The following is a 19,183-nucleotide window of genomic DNA, read 5'->3' as shown; positions in this document are numbered from 1 at the left end:
AAAAGGCTGGGTACCTATATCCAGTGGTGGGATTCAGCCAGTTCGCACCAGTTCTATGGAACCAGCTCGCAAAATTTTATGAGCTCAGTGAACCGGTTAGCATTACTGGTTACTGTTAATGGTTTTACTATCAATGAACCGGCTGAAAAATATGACTTTTGTGATAGAACCGGCTGACAAAAACCACTGGCTATAACCACTGGCACCACTGGCTATATCCAGTGTGTATATAATGTACTTTTTAACACCTAAATCCTTATAATATATACTTGTTTGTTGCAAAGTATTTCTGATATCTGTGATTAACAATACTTTGCATTAAAAGATCACTGTTTGTTGGTTTCACAACCTAAGTTTGTTGCTAACAACCTCATGTGCACAAATTAAATGTTACACTGTGCAAAAATCCTAACAATTTTTGTTTTTCAGAGAAAAGATTACACAGCCCTTGCTCAGTATTTATGCGACAAACACGAGTTTATCATAAAAGTCAGACTCTCACCGCTGCAGATTAAACTCTACCAACATTACTTGGATACTTGCACCAACAGAGGGTCCAATCAACATGCTGTAAGTAGATTTTGACTACTACTTTATTGATGTTAGTCCAGAGCTTTTACACCTAATTTTGTGTCTCTTGTAGCTTTTTTGCACAAAATGACAATTTCTACACCATTAAAATACATATGAAAACTTTGTAAAAGCAATAAGCCATAAAATGCTAAGCTGCAGACAGTGTAACCTGTTTTGACCTATAAGCTTTACCATAGAACTTTGCCACATTAAGCAGTTTAGAGCTGTTACGCAATATGACAATCTGGGACCGAATTAATATTTAAATAGCCAACAACAAAAAACATGCATCCCTTTTTGATTTTGGTAGCACTGGTTCGATTTAACCTTTACATGTTGGTAAAAACAGAATATATTGGTTTTCTAAGATAATGTCACAGACTGTTGTGGGTAAATTATGATGCATAACAGCATTAAAAATGTGATTCAGCATTTACAATGCCTTGTAATTAAAAATCTATAACGCACCACAGAAAAATTGCAAACACCTTTCCCATTAACCTCCTTTCCCAAAACCTTGCAGATTTGTCTTTAACTGTTAAACTCAGCTGCATCTATGTGTAGTAAATTAAAACGGATTCCTAATGGAAACATTGCTTATTTGATAAATTTAATATCTTTGATTTATTTAAAGATTGTTGCGTCATCAAAAGACACCGGTTTATTTGCTGATTATCAAAACTTAATGAGAGTTTGGACGCATCCAAGAATATTGAGACTTCATACAAAACGAAAGGAGGTAAAACTGTTTTAAGATATTTTGAAAAAGTTACTATGTATTTGGGTGCATTGCAATGTTTCCAAAACTAAATTTTATCAACGACCTAAGATGTTGCAAAATTTGGTACATTGCTTTACAACTAAATCCTGAAGCATTCAATTTTTTATGACTTTTACTCTAATTAAAAACTGGCATTATAGCAAAAAATGCCTTCACTGTATGAGGCAGATAGTTTGTTTGGACCGACTATCAAATCTCTTCAGATTTTTATCAGGACCAAATGTGACATAACCACATTATGTAAGAATTTCTTTTTTTATCATGCTTGTTTATTTCTCTCAATTTGTCAAAAAAGATAAGTTCGAAATTTTATATCACTGAAAATCTGCAAACAAACTATATTCAATTTTAGATTGAAAACATGAGAAACTTTGTGGACGATTCTGAAGAAGATGCTTGCATGACAGATGATGAGGATTATAAGTCAGAGTCGGATGAAAAAAGTGACGATAATGAATCTGCGTCCAAAATAAAGTAGGAAAATATGATTTCTGTGTTTGTGGTTTGTTACATAACAGAGTTTGGCATTTATCAAATATTAATATCCATCTTTAAGGAGGCAAACTATTGTTTACAAGCAGCTTGCATTTTTTGTTTCTCACTTTTCTTCAAACGAGTGTTCATTTTTGTTTTTATTTACTGTGCAGCTATTATTTGGTAGTTCCCAAAGTGGGTGCAACAGTATATTAACATGTAATACAGTAAGGCGCAATTTGCTAAAATACATTCATACCAGCCATTGTCACTGTTGAACATTCACGTAAAACAGCAGGAACACCGAAAAACATATGTTGTGAAGTCAAGTGTCCCATGTCCCACCTCTGTTACATCCGTAATAAAACGAAAAAAGTTTGCGACTCCATGATGTCAATGTGTTTACCGACAAACCGAATTATTTAAATGGGGATTTTAATAACATGCTCTAAATTCAGGTCTGAAGAAAAGCCTACGGACGACAAGGAATCTAACAAGCCAAATGGAATTGTGAATTTGATCGATAGCGATGATGAAACCAAAAATACCTCTGCTACAACAAGAAGGTTCATTTGTCATGTTTTTATACATGTTGCTTAATCAGAGATTCCCAACTTTTATCTTGTTTACCGATTCGGAATTGGCAGATTTGGAATCCAAAATTTACCCCTGACCTTTTTTGGCACACTAATCCCACTTACTAAAAATTGCTTGTTCAAATTATCCTTTAGAAAAGATTTATCTGCAATAACTACCACGTTCAGGATGACTCTAACCAGTGGTAGATTCAGCCGGTTCGCACCAGTTCTATAGAACCATCACAATTTTATGACATCAGCGAACCGGTTAGCATTACTGGTTACTGTCAATGGAGTTTTTACATGTGTTTTCATACTGCAAGTAGTTTGCATGTTATGTGTTACTCGTTTTTGATGTTTTGCCTGCATTAACTCACACTCCTTGTATTTCTCACAGTATGCGATCTCGTCGTCTTAAAGACAGCGAAGATGAGAGCGAGGAGGAGAATAGTGAGAGCAAAGAAGAGAATAGTGAAAGCGACGAGGAGGAGGAGGGGGATTACTCCGAGGAAAGTGAAGAGGAGAAAGAAAGAGAAAAGGAGAGGAAACCGAGGAGGAAGTGTGGGAGATACAAGCTCCGTGGTCAGATTGAAAATTCACCAGGTAAGTTTTCGTGATGAATTCAAAAAGAATAAATAAAAATTTGGATTAAAATATTCTTTCAAGCATTTGTGGGTTCGTGAATACTAGGTAGCGGTTCCTTTAATCACCTTCTTTCGAATTTTAATCGTAAACTTAACAAATCAAAATCAAACAGTGATTACTCACCTTTTAAATTCACAGTTTTTTAGTTTTAACTAGTGATGCACCGAAGTTTCGGTTGGCCGAAACATTTCGGCCGAATCCGCTGTTTTCCAATGTTTCGGTTTCGGCCCGAACTTTTTTAAAAATTCGGCCGAAACCGAACTTTCTTATTGCATTGAATTTAGGCCTTAAATTTCATTTTCTCCAAAACGAAACATCAGGAACTAACTATTTGTTGTATCTATAAAATACGAGCCACGTTGTCTGCAAAATATTAGATGTTTACTAAAGCTTAAACATTGTGAAAGTGATTTTAGTTTGTCAAAATTGAGTTCTCTCGCATCAACAACGCAAGGTTTAGTTGAAAACATCCATAAGAAAGGGGATTTTAGATTCGGCCTGATTCGGCCGAAATTATTCGGCCTCATGGCCGAATATTCGGTTTCGGCCCGAACCTTTTTAGTCGGGTTCGGTGCATCACTAGTTTTAACCATTGGTTTAGGTCAGGGGTGGGCAACCTTTGTTACTGTAGGGCCAATTATGAATGTCAAAATTGGATCGCGGGCCGCACATGTGCATAACACAAAGTGATTTTACTTTGTTTCTTACCAAATATGCTTAACTACAAGTATAATTCGTATTTGATTCTAGCCACATTTTGCCAGATCGCAGTAAACTAGCACCAGGCGCATTAATCAGCTCAAAAATATGTAATAATTGGACTCGTTTGCCAGTACTTTTGAAATCCAAGCGTCTCTGCGGGCCGCACAACCTTTAATGAAGGGCCGCATGCGGCCCGTGGGCCGCAGGTTGCCCACCCCTGGTTTAGGTTGTCTTAAACACAACTTACGTTATATTCACACCATGCCACACGCTTTAATTTTGGCTTTTGTCGTACCATTGCTACATGATCCAATGTAATGCATTTGTGTGTTTTTTCACCTTGCAATTAAGAAACAATTTGTTTCTTGTTTCTGCATTAGCAACTTATTGTTGATTTTACGTGGCTTCTAGATATGCGATACATTTAAACAACGTTGAAAAATAACGTTTGTTTACATTTTAAATATGTTTTAGTTAAGAAATCGCGGTCTCGACTTGTGGTGGGAGACACAAGTGAAAGTTCCGACAATGGTAAGAGTGTAGATTTTGGACACGGCTGCAAAACATATTGACTGCGTGTTGAAAACGGAATTTTTAAATCCGTTGTATGCTGCAATAATCGCAATTTTGTTTAAAAAAGAGGACTGTTTGTAAAATAACAAACAAAATTGTTTTCTATTCCTTATTAGTTGCAAACTAGTTCTAATGACTTTAGATGATTACATGAAAAAAAAACGTCTGTTGTAATTAATGAACAATGAGTTGCCTACATTCAAAGTAAAAACGTTCTTCCACTATTCAGATTGTATTGTGACGGAGATAAACGGCAACTGTGACGACACAAAACACGAAGACTCAGACACGTGGTACGCTGGATTACTGAACCAACAAACCGACGCTTACAAGAGATTTGATGTGAGCGGAAAAATAATGGTTTTGTTTGAGATTCTGAGACACGCAAGGGAATGCAACGACAAAGTGTAAGTCGAATAGTTATTTGCTTTTTTGATATCCGCTCTGGATGGCTATGCTAGTCAATAGGTCTATGTCTTGTTACCAGCTGCATTAATGGGACCTTATAGGTCGAAACAGTGTGCACTGTCTTCAACCTTGCCTTCATGATCGTTTTATCAACTTGTGGTCTTATACACATATCAGACATGAATAGCCCTAAAAAGTTAGTTTATTGCAAATCAGGGACACGACAGACTCTTAGTTTTAAGCAGTTTTTACGTTGAAGATACTTACAAACTGGAGATTAATTTGAATAAGTTTTTGAGGCAAGATTTGTGAGTTTTGGGCGGGTTCGGGATAAATTTAAATCAATCGGGCTCTTATTGGGCCTGACTTCACATTCTGGTGTATTTGTGTCACAACTTCACTAACTTTTAGGCCTAACTCAGGCTTTGTTGCAATGTTCTGGCAGGGTTTCGGGCTTATAACTCTGATTGCCGTTCTTTTATCTTAAATGCTTGGTTTAGTCTAATATCAATTGAAAATGTATTTCAAAATACCCCCTGATTTCTTCAACATACAAAAACACATAAATCAAACAACAACATAGCAATTTAATATGTGACTCCTGATATTGACCCGGATCTTTAGTAAGACATTTACAGCTACTGGGAAAAGTTTCACAGAGTGTGATTGCAACCTGCTGTTCATAATAACTGATTTGAAGTCTTGAATAAAGATTTAAGTTGTACATATTTATGGAAACGAAATATTTTAAAAAATTAGTTACAAAATCCACAATAACAAATACGGAAAACATGTTGCACATCTATCTAAACAATTGTTTACTTGAAATCAGCTTTTCTTTACTGTTTTGTACAAAATAGCTTGCCAATTTATTTCTTTAAAAAAAAAAAAAAATTATGTCTTCAAGCAGAAGGTGTTGAGGTTTTTTAAGCATTTTTTCTCATGAGTGTTTGTCTTTAAACATAAAGCAATAAGGGTTTTTTTGTACCCCCGTAACAATCAAAACATCTAAAGTCAATGTTCCCAAGCAGTCTTGAAAAAAAGTCTTCATTTTTCTTCTTTATTTCTTCATCCCTCTTAATTTGACTTAATCGACCATTGTTCCTGGCGGTTTTGCTTCGTTACTTTTTGCCCAAGCTTCGAACGGTGGAGGCGGTGTGCTCAAGTTGTTCGGGTTCACTCCCTCAGTGGTGGTTGTGATGGATGTCACATTTCGGTTGTTGTCAAATTCCATGGAGATTTGCTCGCTGAAATGCAAAAAAAGTATATTGTAAGCCAGGGGTCGGCAACCTCTTTTGCACAGCGGACCGGTTTGAAACCAGTGGCGTATCCAAGGGGGGGATTTTGGGGGTCCGGACCCCCCCCTTTTCAAAAAGTTGTGCGTAAATTAAATAGGCCAAAATCGTTCCGTTTACCACTGCGTGATAACAGGGAGTCGTTATCTCAAAGACGCGAGCCTTGAATCTCTTGTATTCGCTTGTTATCTAATCGCCAATTGTGACGTAACAAGGAGGTTTATGCGCTAACAATCGGAAAGTTACGTTCCGGCTAGGACGCTGGTAGCAGTTTCTTGCTAAGTGGTAACTGCACTAAATGCAGCATATCAAACTGTTTTTGCATTTCAACAATGTAAAAGGGTTAAAAACGTGTAATGTTGTGTTGCTTTGATCCGCCCAACATGTAATAGTTTGTCAAAAACATTAGATCGATGTAAATCGAGTTATGTTATTAGGGTAATTTGTTACTTGCCAGGCACAATTTGTGCCTTCTGCAGTTACCACCTTTAGTGCGTTCGTGACTTTGCGCAACTTAACAGTAGGATTACCGCTTCAGCAAGAGATTTAGTTCTTTAGAAATTGCACCCTGTTTTTTTAAGCAACGATTTTGATTACCTGACAGTCACGCTTATTTTGCAGCTGCAGTTTGGCTGAGTAAGCTAGATAGCAGCGGCGAATTCAGAAAACTACAAAGCTTTCGCTAAAATTACCTGTTCTTCCTGTCAATTAGATGGGTAGAGAAACCGCCAATTTTGGAAAAAGTGCTTTGCCGCATAACGCGTCGTTTTGAACGACGTCATTAGGGATTTCCCCCAAAAAAATTGTTGGACCCCCCCCTTTAAAAATTTCTGGATACGCCCCTGTTTGAAACCAAAATGTTTATCACGGACCGGCCTTTAAAAACCACAAATGTTCAGCACTAATAACGAATTACAGTTATTACAACTTTGATCCGATGTAAACCTTAAAAAAAAAAAAATTATGCGGCCCGGTAACAAACCTCTCACGAGCCGGTGGTTGCCGACCACCGCTTTAAGCCGTAAATACGCTTTGAACACTGTTATATCTTTAAACTCCTAACAACAGAGGTGTACAGCTTTTGTTACTTATGGGCCACATGCAATCAACATGTTCTGGTGACATAAATTCGATACTGTGATCAGCCCTGATGCGTTCATGCAGTCCAGCGATAAATCATAGTACCCTAGGCCTGTTGAAGACGTCACATAAAACTAGCCGATCACCAAGCTTTCCCACATGGCAAGGCACAGGCTATAAAAATCTAGCCTGCGGTGGGATTCGAACCCACGACATATGCCTTCCCCGTGCAATCATCACGATTAGACTTTTAATGGGCCACAGAGACAGGTCGCACACCACTGCTTTGGAACACCAAAGATCGATCTATTCAGTATTTTTGAAATGGCTAATATACTACTGTATCACTACCTACGTCAAGGGTTTCTCAAGAAGCAAATCTGTTGCTTTCAACAAGCAAACAGGCCAGTAAACTTGTCACAATTGTTGACAATTATCACTAATTTTTAATGTCCTAAATCTATCAGCTACCTCATGTACAAGTTTGAAAATTTTTCTGTTACATTGATTTTGCACATTTATGCGCTGATGACGTCAGCACTTACTTTTTGATGACGATATCTGGGTACATTACGTCACCGTGCTCGTGCTGGTCGATTCCGGCGATTTCCACGTGACTTGGAATGCGGAGAAACCCGAACCGCATGAGGGCGTAAAACAACACGGAGCATAGAGATCCTGAAACACAAGAGGGCGCCAAAGATAAAGACTTAGTTATTTATTTCTAACTTGGCCGAATGGTCTGGCGCGCCTGACCCACATACAGACATAAAAAAAACCTTGATCGGGATTCGTCCCCGGGAGTGTCCTGGGTTCGAAACCGTGAAAAAAAAGCGACGTTTGAATTTTGTTCTGCATTGCTCCAAATGATATATGAAAACAAACAGCCGGGATTTTTGAACTAAACAAAACGATACTTTCAGAAGAAAGTGAGAATCTTTTAGTTAATTAATGGGCTACCTAAAAGATTTTTCGTCAAATGTATGTATTTGAAACAAAACATCCCATTTCGGGATCTTAAAAGTCACTTCAACATTTGGTTAATTAAAAACTTGAAGAAAACAATTTCTAAATTTCTAGAAATTCAGAAGAGCCCGATTTCAGCCTGCTTGCATTTGACTCGTTTTAACATTCTTTGTGTCAACTATTTTTGTGTGGCTATATCCTTCTACAAACCTGTCCATAGAATTATGCAGATTGCTCCAAGTAAGTTCCATCCTAATCCACTCCACGCCAACACGCCTCCACCGTATACCACGCCACCTACCGGGTGTCCGTACCCGTCAGATTGTCCGCGAATTGCGAAGATCGGAGTCAGGATTGTTCCGATTAATCCTGAAAAAGCAATATTATACATCGGTGCATGAAAAATAACCAGATATTTTTGTAACATCTGAAATTTGCGAATCTTGTCTTGTCGCCAGCTGCACTGATGAGTACTTAAAGGTTGAAACAGTGTGCACTGTGTGTGCATTCTCACCCGTTTTGGTTTGCAATAATATGTTCCGTTTGCGGGAAAAAACAGATCAACATTACAATTTTGAGGTCAATTTAACTCCTTGATGAGAACCATTGTATTGGACAAAACGCTCGACTAAACTCACCACCACAGAAATGAACGGCCACCGCGTCCACTGGGTCGTCCACCTTCAGTTTGACCACTAGGAGGCGTGCGAACAGGAAAGAACTTCCGGCGATGAAACCGATGAGGACGGCAGCCCAGGGTTCGATGTCGTTGCACCCGGCACACATTGATACCATTCCTGTGCAAATAGTGAAAAGTTTACTCAGTTGATGACTTAAATAAGGTCATTGGGAAGTTTGTTGCTAGGTGAATGTGTTTTTGATAATGACCGAAAATTTTCAAAACAGTGCATAAAAGCAGGTTGATTTTTTTTCTTTCTAGTGCAGTGGTTCTCAAACTGTGGTACGCGTACCACTAGTGGTACGCCGGAACTTTTCAGGTGGTACGCGGGTAGCTTTCTGTGATACCTAATTAAAGTCCGATCTAGAAATTGCAACTCAACTGACCCAACTATGATCAGCCCTGGTTTGGGCGAAACTCGAGTTTTGGACAGTCTTTTGAAATTGCTAAATATGCTAGTCAGGGCGAGAAAATTGGCCCTTTTCTTGGCCTGCCAATGTAAACAGGGTTTATGATAGGTGGTACGCAGCGATAGAAAAGGTCGTCAGTTGGTACGCGATCCGTATGAGATTGAGAAACACTGTTCCAGTGTGTCCTTGTACCCCTAAAAGCTCAAAGAAATAGTGTAAATGTAAATAGTAAAAGGTTACTGCATTTGGTTGAAATGGCAGATTATGTAAAGTTGGTTGCTGGATACAGAAGAGGTTGGTGTAAATGCGGAAAACGCAAGAAAGAATGATATAAATTTAGGCCCAATTTATTGTTTTTCATTTCTATTAATCTTTGTACGCCAAAAGCTCAAAGATTAGAGTATGTTTGAAAATAGAATACGTTTTGTCTGCTATAAAGCATGCATTTCGCCTTTTTAGGCAAAATATTAGAACCATTTCAATACTTTCGACGACATCAGATTGCAATTTTTGTGTTTTATGCTCATGAAATGGAAGAAATCACTCCTGACCTTTTTGCCTCGAATGTTGATGGGTTCGAACCCCACCGCTGGCTAAATTGTTCAATGCAAGGCTCAAAAGAAATGGTAGAACCGGTACAACGCCTTGTACAAGCATTGTGTACTTTTTAAACAACGTTTATTTATTATTTTACCTATTAAAGCTCCGTTGATAGCCATGGGAAGAGACCAATGTCCTAATCCTGTTGTGTACATGTGGTATATTTTGTTTATAGCTGTTGCCACTAAACTTGAAACAGCGCCACCTAGCACCGTGTTCATCACTGCCAACGACATTTCTGCACCATCACCTGATTCTGTAAATCAAAATGTTGTAATGAGGAAAACTATTTTAAAAAAACAACTATTGCCAAATACCAACAAAATTGTTTTTAAGGTCTCTACTCTCTACAAAAACGCCCCGTTTCAGCCTGTGCATTTCGTCCTTTTTTATACTATTTAAAAGCCAAATGTCATTTTAATGAAGTCTAAACCACAAGATACTTAAACCCGTGTCGTAATTATGGCTCTACACTTTCACTTATTAATTTGTTTTGCACAGTACGCATAGTTTTCACTACATGTTGTTTATCAATCCAACGACGGACTGTTATTTCATTTAGTAAAGGAAAAGTTAAAAAAAAGGAAAAGTTGTTGAATTTTTCTCATTTACAATATTATTTGGTTCCCGAGTTCCGACAAACTCTTCTGATCTTGCATGTCTTCACATTGTTATATTGAACACTGTACTACAAACACTTATTTCCTACCTGTGATGCTTTGTTTTGATCCCCCGTTGAAAGCTAGAAATCCAACCATCAGCATAAAAGCTCCCAAACTCATCGATGCAACGCTGTGACCGTCGATGCTTTTCGGTGTTCCAGTCTTTGAAAATCTGAAAAACAAACAAGCAGATCGCTGTTCGTCGTTTTGCTGTGTTGTTTGGAGTTTGGGGTACAGTTACTGCACTACACAGGCTGTCGTACAACAAGCTTCCGTAAGAATGTATCACAATCCTGAGTAAAAGAATTGGTTATTTTGACAAACAACACATGTCCAACAAATTTTCGCTCGTACGTGTTGCGCCATATCCCCAATCACGCATTTACATGAAAGATGTTTCGTTCTAATACCGGGCAAATTTCACTACACCACTAACACAAAATGCGTTCAAATTTTGCTAAAACTACAAAGTGTCAGTGAATCTCATCATCCCTGAAACAACAAAAAAGTTTCATGTGAGGGAATTCTCCACCTTCCTGCCCTAGGCCCGAGTATCTTTGAGCCAACGAAAGCAGCTGTTCCTCCGCATAAATGCACAGCAGCACTCCCGGCGAAATCCTGCATGTGGAGCCCGGTACCTGCCCCTGAGCTGAGCCAACCATCCGACGACCATACCCAGTGTGCAACTGTTGGGTAGACGAAACCTGAAATAGCGATAAAAAAGGTGGTTGATTAATGGTGGAACAAGCCAAGGACAGTAATTGGGAGCCATTTCCAAGCAAAGCGTTTAGTAAAATAATATTTGTCGCAGAGTTGTAAGTCGGACTGGGCTTTAACCTCATTTTTGGCCGCAATCACACCAACTTTCAGGCCAAACTCCGGCTTTGGCCTTAAAATGTCCTTTCGGACCAGGTTTGGGGCTTTATTTTTAGTTGGGGTACGGTTTGGCCTCAATTTTCAGCCCGCTTTTAATTTTCCTCGGTCAAACGAAATCTGTCGACTATTGCACATAAACAAATGAAGTTAACATGTGTTTGAATTTTGAACTCCACCGAAAACTGGTGTATGTACCGTACTCGATCAAAGTCTTCTACCGTTACAAACATTTTGATGCAAAATTTTCGAATTGTGGCCTCATAATCAACAACACCATAACGTCATAATTAATATTTTATTAAAACAGAACATTGATGATACCACTTTTAAATTAAAATACAAAACTAAAAATTCATATGATGTAAATAAAAATATTGCTAAACGGGTCAAATCAAAGTACGCCAGGCCCAGTGAAAGCGTTATACCGATTCAAATAGATCACCCAAGCAATCACCATATGGCAAGGCAGTTTTTCCGGGACTCACGTACTATAAATGAGTATGCCATGGGCGCTGGGCCTACATGGACGCTTCAGGACTGATCCCAGTTTGAATATATTCATCTTAGCTAAACGGGTCAAAATTGCGTAGTAGTATTTTTCCACTTACCGGTAATAACGAAGCTGTACGCGATGTAAGCGTAAAACTGGGTTCGTTCAGCCATTGCTCCTGATACGATGGTTGCCGCGGTGGCTGCGAATACGTACTGGAAAAACCAGGCGGCATGAAAACCATGCGGATCTGACACCAGAAATGTTGTGTTGTGATCGTGGTGAACAACCTGAAATAAAGTTTAAAAAAATAATTTGTTTGTTTCTTCAAATCTTTTTCTGTTTCTAATTTCTCGCAAAAAAACCTCGTTTTTTAAGTTAAAAATGAAACTTTAAAAGACTAAAATGAGTAGCAAAAAACAAAAAAAACTTTTTTAAATTAAAAAATTACATCTAATTTCTTTCTACATTTTGGTTTAATTCCGTGGTGAAAAACATAAAATATTGTTTAGTAAACGGTTTTAATTATTTTTACACATATTTTTATCAAATTTTTCATAGAAATAGTTGATTATTGAGCAAAGAACATAAGTTTAAAGTCACAAAACAAGTCAAAATTTTGTTTTTGTAAAAGTATCGACTACAACAACTTTGTTTACTATATAAAACACAAATTACAATTAAGTCAAATTAATCAAGTTGTACAAATATTCTCCAACTTGCCGGTTTGATGCTGACACCGCTGGTGAAAAATTGACCGAATCCAATGAACCCGTTGCCGGGGTCACCATAAGCGAAACCATATCCAAATCCCCAGAAAGCCACGGCTCCTATGCCCAAGTCCAGGACGTTTTTCATCAAAATGTTTACAGTGTTTTTGCTGCGAACCGAACCCGCTTCGAGAAACGCAAACCCGCATTGCATCGAGAAAATAAATGCACCTTCAGAAAATATGCTGTAAAGGTTTTTGTTGGATAACGTAAAAACAAAACAAATGTTTTTGGCACAAATCTATTTTACTATTTTATTCGAATACATTTTATTTGAGAATGTTTTTAGATTCAAATACTGTTCATTTTAAATTGTTTAAAATATTTTAATTCTCTACTTTTAAAATACTTTCAGATACAAATAATTTTTTGACTCAAATACATTTAAAAAAGTTTCAAATAATTGCATCTCAAAATACTTATGTACTCTTATGTATTTTTGAATCAAACGCTTCCAATGCTTTTTGAGATGAAATACGATCCAAGCATGTTTTCATTTAAACTTATGTGCCGTGCACCACTATACACACTTGCACACTATTACATATTAAACTGACTGACCGTTCAACATAAGAAACAGTTGGTTCTGATTTTCCTTCATTGTTTCCAGCTCCCTGTGTAAATCTCCATAGCTTGAGTCGTTCTTGTGCATCATTTTGCCACCAACCTAGCGATAAAACAACGAACTAATTTAAATTTTCCCAAACACCATTTTATACAAATATAAGCTATTGCTGCCAGGCATAATATCAAGTTTATAGAGCTCTTCTGGTAATTGTATTTTAATTCCGACGTTTCGCCGTCTATACAGGTCGCCTTCATCAGGGTAAATAACACTGAATGCGACTAGTACAGTGCACAGTGTCACCTTTTTATACATTGCACACAACAATAAAAAGCGCTTAATCCGCACCATTACAGGTGTCAAGTTTGCATGAAAGCTCTTCATAACATCTAGCTGTGATTGCTTGCTGTTTCGCAATCTGTTAATTTGATCAAATATTTATGTAACAATCGTGTTTGTTTATTTTAACTTCCCGTTGTTATGTAACAAACAATTCCATCTGTTGTTGGTTTTTAGTTACCGGGCTTAACTACCGAACATACGTTTTGTGTGCTTCATAATTAAATGTTTAATGCAACATGAATATGACTTTCACATACGCATATTGTGCACAGTTGTTGAACCCCTACCTACTTTTACGAAACATTTTGTCGTTTAAAGTTTATGTATTTGAGTGTTTTTGTGGGTTGTGCCCGCCAAAATTGCATTTTTATTAGTGATGTACCGAATCGGCTAAATTTCGATTCGGCCGAAACCGAATATTCGGCGGTTTTGCCGAATAAATTCGGCCGAATCAACCGAATCAATTATGACGTCACGCGAAGTCGTACGCGACGCGTAAGACATGAAAAAATGTTCATCTACCAGGCAACTGGTACAGAATAGTCGTGTTTTGTCCTCATTTCAGTTCTGTGGGGTTTGAAATTGCCTCAAGCATGATTGGCAACCTGCCAATGAATTACTAATTTTTTGACTACAGTGGGAAAAACGATAATGTGTTGAAAAAGACAAAAATTGACGCGATTTTCGTTATGTTTGGGCTTTTGAAAGATTCCGTGGTACCTTAATGAGCAAAAAAGACATGTTTAATGCTTTAAATTTGTGTTCGTAAAAGATTCGGTTTCGGCCGAATCGCAACAAATTATTCGGTCGAAACCGAATCTTTGCAAAAATGACCGATTCGGCCGAATAGATTCGGCAAACCGAATATTCGGTACATCTCTAATTTTTATCATTTTTTCGTACATATGCCTGGCAACATTAGTACAAATTTGAATGACTGGGTTTCTTTAGCACAATAGATATCGAATTGAAAGTAACTTTGAAAACAGAACCTGCAGAGAGCTTCTACAGCAGGGGTCGGCAACCTTTTGTGCACGGCGGACCGTTTTTAAAACTAAAATTCTATCGCGGACCGGTCTTCAAAAAAGTACAAATATTTAGCAATAAAAACGCTTAATTTAGTATATCATCCCCGGGATACATGGGCCAAACGTTTTATAACATCTGACCTAAAAAATTATACGGTCCGGTAACGCAACCCTCGCGGACCGGCGGTTGCCGACTACTGTTCTACAGTATTGTGCGCTGATGATGACAATAATGATCATAAAAATATCTGCAGTTCACGAAATCCTTGCTACATAGCACCTGTCTGTCGGTTTTGTTTTTGATTAATATCACTTATTCAAATAGAAATACCTCACGTACGTTTTTTCACCAAACCATAAAAATATTTTCTTGTGTTTCAGTCTCGTTTTCAGCCAAAGTCTGTTGTCACTCGACCTTATCGAGGAGATGCTGGCTCTCTCCACCAGCCTGTGCGTTGGCATGGAAACCGATCTCCCACAAGGGGGCGATGAGGAGAGCCACCCACCGGGTTTCCATCAGACCTGGTACAAAAACGTCGACTATTTCCGCATGGACGGTTCGTCGTTGGGAAAGTCCCGGCAAAGATGGATCAACGAGTTCAATGACGTCAGCGACGAGAGGTCAGTAAAGCGTGACGTCATGTTGGTCACGTGCTCATTGTTGGCGACATATTTTTTGACATTTCAAAATATGGAAAAGTTGGCCTTATAGGTTATGATACCTTATTAGCTTTTTGTTGTAAAATGTGTGATAAATACCATTTGTTTATTATCAAAAATGCATGTTTAAATTATTTATAAAACAAACGTACCTACTCCGATAAAGTTGTGATGTTTTAGGGTTTAATTTTGAACAAAAAAGTGCTTACAAATCCAGTTCATTTTTTCAGAGCTCGACTTTTTCTTATCTCGACACGTGCGGGGTCACTCGGGGTCAACTTGGTAGCAGCGAACCGTGTCGTGATATTTGACGTATCGTGGAATCCTTCTCACGATATCCAGTCGATATTTCGTGTGTATCGCTTCGGTCAGACCAAAATATGCTACATATACAGGCTTATCTCACAGGTGAGTAAACCTTATGACTTGACTACATTCAAATTCTACTGTCACGTCCGATGACTACAAGAGCATGGGTCTTTATGTCACTATGCCAGTAGTTCTCAAACTGTGCGTCGCGACGCCCTGGTGCGTCGTTTCAATTTTCCAAGGGCGTCTCATAATAGTTCCGTTTCGTGGCTTTTGGTGGTTGTATCAATAAACACAACTTTCATAATCAGTTTCCTCATTAACTTTTATTTGCTGGTGCGTCGCAAGACCAGAAAACTTTCCAGAGGCGTCGCAAGAAAAAAAGTTTGAGAACCACTGCACTATGCGATTAACTATAAATGAGGCTATGGTTTAATTCAACCATTTCGTTTAAATCCTTTTCGCCAATATCGCATCCTAGTGATTTTCATTTCACTCACAAGGTTGTTGGTTCTAATCTCATCTAAGACTCTTGCTTTGGAACCTTTGGTTTGAATCAAATTGTTGTCGTCCGTCAAACATATACTTAAGTGAGAGATCAACCAAGTTGTCACATCTACAAAATCACTCAATCTTTAAAATAGTTCATGCATAAGCAAACACAAAAAGAGTAACAAACTTTACACAAATACACTACGGTTGTCATAATTTAAAAAACTTGGCACACTTTTACATTTACATCCAGTGGTGGGATTCATTTTTTTGTCAGCCGGTTCTATCATGAAAGTCATATTTTTCAGTCGGTTCTGTTAAAAAAAAGTCCATTGACAGTAACCAGTAATGCTAACTAGCTCACTGACCTCATACAATTTTTTGGGACGGTTCTATAGAACTGGTGCGAACCGGCTGAATCCCACCACTATGTACATTTTAATTTCACTCTTTAAAAATGTCACGGTCTGATGCGTACGCAGGGAACCATGGAAGAAAAGATCTACGACAGACAAGTGACGAAACAATCGCTGGCGTTCCGCGTCGTTGACGAGCAGCAGATAAATCGTCATTTTACTGCCCATGACCTTCAGGAACTTTACAGTTTCCAGCCTTCACCTATTCCCGAGAACAACGACGACCTGCCAGTCCATGCTCTGCCCAAGGTATTGAGGCGGTTTAGATTAGCAGGAATTCGGGTTGGACTAAATTTGAATGAAATGGAATTATTTCGGGTCAAACTTAAACTTTTGGTTCTATTAAACGCATCTACCTATTATAAATTAATACGGATAAGGCCCACATCTTGCTATAGATTGTAAAAAATGAGGATTTAGAGGCATGTGTGGGTTTCAAGTCGGGCTGGCTTTGAACTTCATTCAAACTAAATGGAATTTATTCGAGCCTGACTTCGCACTCTACCTCATTTTATGGGTCTTTCAGGGAAGGGGGCACATATTGTTTTAGTCCGTATTTTGTTTTTGTCTAACGTTGGTTTGTTCCACGCGTTTGATCAAGAAAGGGTGCTTTAAACTTACTCAATTTTTTAAACGTGTTTGTAAGTTATGCAAATTTGATCCTTCTGAAGTTTGATCCCGGAAAAAGACGAAAACTAATTAAGATGCATAGATTTGAACTTTAAAGACAAAATACATTTCGCATTGGCAGAGCTAACTTAATGGCATCCAGAATCAATGTAGGTTTTTCTATGCGCACAATCGCTTTCGTGACGTAAACAATTGTCAAACACCACAGGACGCGTTTTAAAAACCAACGCAATTTGATATCGCTTGGTTTCATTATTAATGTGTAATAGGGATTATAGAAGTGAATTTGAAACCCAGGTAATTGACCATCTGCCAATGTAAACAACACAATAACCCTTTTGTGACGTGTTTTGTGTTGAAACTTGTTCGAAAAAAACGGGTAGTGCTTTTAAAATACACCAGGTGTTCCCAACCTGTGGGTCGCGACCTCAACTGGGGTCGCCTGACAATTTGCCTGGGGTCGCCTAAGGCGTGGTTCCCAACTTGTTTTAGGCCATGGACCACCAGCCCCAATAGAATAAACCCATGGACCAGTTCATTGTTGAGAAAAAATACAGTCAACCCTAATATATAGCCTGCTAATTTTATCCTCCGCAATTTGGCAAATGTTATCAAGTGGTCACGGCACCAGAATGATTGGGAATCGCTGGATTACAAAACAAACGATTTTCAAAACACAATACCAAAACAGGCCCACTGTTAAGAACCCCCTAAAAATTCATCCAATACTTTCTTTCGTATTTAACCAGTGGTTTGCTTTCACAGGATAAACTTCTGGCCGAAGTGTTAGTTGGTGAAGGAACGAAACATCTGATCGCATCTTACCACCAACACGACTCACTCCTCGACCACCAGGAGACGGAGGAGCTGACGGAGGAGGAGCGAAGAGCAGCGTGGGAGGAGTATGAGAATGAGAAAAAAGTGAGAGAAAATTTGGGTGATGATATTTGGAAAATCTACTAACACTACACCTCACGGCAGACCCACTTTTAGCTAAATTCTGATAGGTTGCGCAAAGAGCTGAATTATTTATTTACCAGTAAAAGAGGGATAGGGTTAGAAAATCAGTTTTCGGAAATTTTAGGTTAAGAACCATGTTACATTTATTGTACTTCGAATGATTGTCGTAAATTATTTTAAGTTATTGTTTTTAAAAATTATTTTTTATTGTTTTTGTCATCAAGATACTGAATTTAAGTAGACCATTCTTCGTTTTTTCCTAGAAAACAGTACTTTTTTAACAGTAATAAACGACACATGATGACTTAGTTAAAAAGAATTAAAAACCAGCACCTAAACAGTTCTGCAAGCTTTGGTCTTTATACAGTTAGTAAACTATACAAAAAAAACATATTCAAATAGAATACTACAATAAAGCAATGACCCACTAACCTTTACCATATTATGCACAGGGCCGTCGAATGAACCTCAATCTTAATCCAGGTTTGGGTGACATGAGCCAGATGGGGGCGTTAATGAGTCAGCAAGTGAATTTACCCATTGGTGGTCTCAACTTTGTGGGACCGCAGTATCTTATGAACGAGTTCCATCGACAACAAGTCCTTATGAAACTCCTACTCTACAAACAACAAGCAATGGCGGATGGCGTAAAGCGTAAAGTGACGGTTGAAGATATTACCGGGACTTTAATCCCATGTGTTCATATTTTGTCCCCTGAAAAACAGAAAACTGCGAAGTCGTGTTTAACGTTTATGATGAAGGTTGGTATTTGTTTCTGCTTAATGCGGTTGCTTTTAATAGGTTTCCTATGAACAAAACACACAAGTTAATAGAGCTCTTCTGGCAATTGTATTTTTATGCCGACATTTCGACGTCCTATACAGGCCACCTTCATCAGGGTAAATAACGCTGAAAGTGTTATCACGCACTGTCGCATTCAGTGTTATTTACCCTGATGAAGACGACCTGTATAGGACGTCGAAACGTCGGCATAAAAATACAATTGCCAGAAGGGCCCCATAAACCTTTGCCTGGCAGCAATATCTTGTATATAAAAACACACGTTATGCTAAGAAACATAGAGGTAAAGACCACCAAAACAATTTCTTAAAGCCAAAATTTCTGTGATATTTAGCACTTTAAAGACGGTTAATGATGTGAATTCCTTTGACGATGATGCCACGCAGAACTGGATTAAACAGTAGGCAAAGTCATCGCA

At 38.2% G+C, this 19,183-nt stretch overlaps 2 protein-coding genes across 2 annotated transcripts in view; one reads left to right on the top strand and one right to left on the bottom strand.

The window, feature by feature from the left end:
- The window catches only part of LOC145239278 (transcriptional regulator ATRX-like), a 29,341-nt gene that overhangs the window by 5,967 nt on the left and 4,191 nt on the right, over nt 1-19,183 (top strand). The window contains exons 10-21 of the mRNA XM_080102581.1: nt 430-570; nt 1,208-1,312; nt 1,707-1,828; nt 2,287-2,394; nt 2,804-3,009; nt 4,228-4,284; nt 4,556-4,733; nt 14,879-15,118; nt 15,388-15,565; nt 16,441-16,623; nt 17,770-17,925; nt 18,417-18,725. Coding sequence (XP_079958707.1) covers nt 430-570; nt 1,208-1,312; nt 1,707-1,828; nt 2,287-2,394; nt 2,804-3,009; nt 4,228-4,284; nt 4,556-4,733; nt 14,879-15,118; nt 15,388-15,565; nt 16,441-16,623; nt 17,770-17,925; nt 18,417-18,725 — 1,983 coding nt within the window. The remainder of the gene's footprint in view (nt 1-429; nt 571-1,207; nt 1,313-1,706; nt 1,829-2,286; nt 2,395-2,803; nt 3,010-4,227; nt 4,285-4,555; nt 4,734-14,878; nt 15,119-15,387; nt 15,566-16,440; nt 16,624-17,769; nt 17,926-18,416; nt 18,726-19,183) is intronic.
- On the bottom strand, nt 5,302-13,402 carry LOC145239281 (putative ammonium transporter 1). The gene is made up of 10 exons (XM_080102584.1): nt 13,124-13,402; nt 12,516-12,733; nt 11,911-12,082; nt 10,959-11,130; nt 10,474-10,598; nt 9,859-10,020; nt 8,714-8,872; nt 8,286-8,444; nt 7,655-7,787; nt 5,302-5,981 (listed from the first exon to the last, which is right to left on the bottom strand). Exons 1-10 carry the CDS (start codon nt 13,215-13,217, stop codon nt 5,822-5,824), a joined length of 1,554 nt encoding a protein of 517 aa, XP_079958710.1. The 5' UTR covers nt 13,218-13,402; the 3' UTR covers nt 5,302-5,821.

Source organism: Phallusia mammillata, chromosome 7, assembly GCF_965637545.1.
Source record: "Phallusia mammillata chromosome 7, kaPhaMamm4.hap1.1, whole genome shotgun sequence".
In the NCBI taxonomy this organism is placed as follows: Eukaryota; Metazoa; Chordata; class Ascidiacea; order Phlebobranchia; family Ascidiidae; genus Phallusia; species Phallusia mammillata.
The sequence above is the reverse complement of the archived record's forward strand: the minus strand, read 5'-3'. Positions and strand labels throughout refer to the sequence as shown.

Coding starts and splice junctions, on each gene's coding strand:
- LOC145239281 (XM_080102584.1), bottom strand. CDS start 13,217: ATGATGCACAAGAACGACTCAAGCTATGGAGATTTACACAGGGAGCTG. Junction 10,021..10,473: donor ATCAAAACAAAGCATCACAG/GTAGGAAATAAG, acceptor TTTGATTTACAG/AATCAGGTGATGGTGCAGAA. Junction 7,788..8,285: donor CTGCATAATTCTATGGACAG/GTTTGTAGAAGG, acceptor CTTGTGTTTCAG/GATCTCTATGCTCCGTGTTG.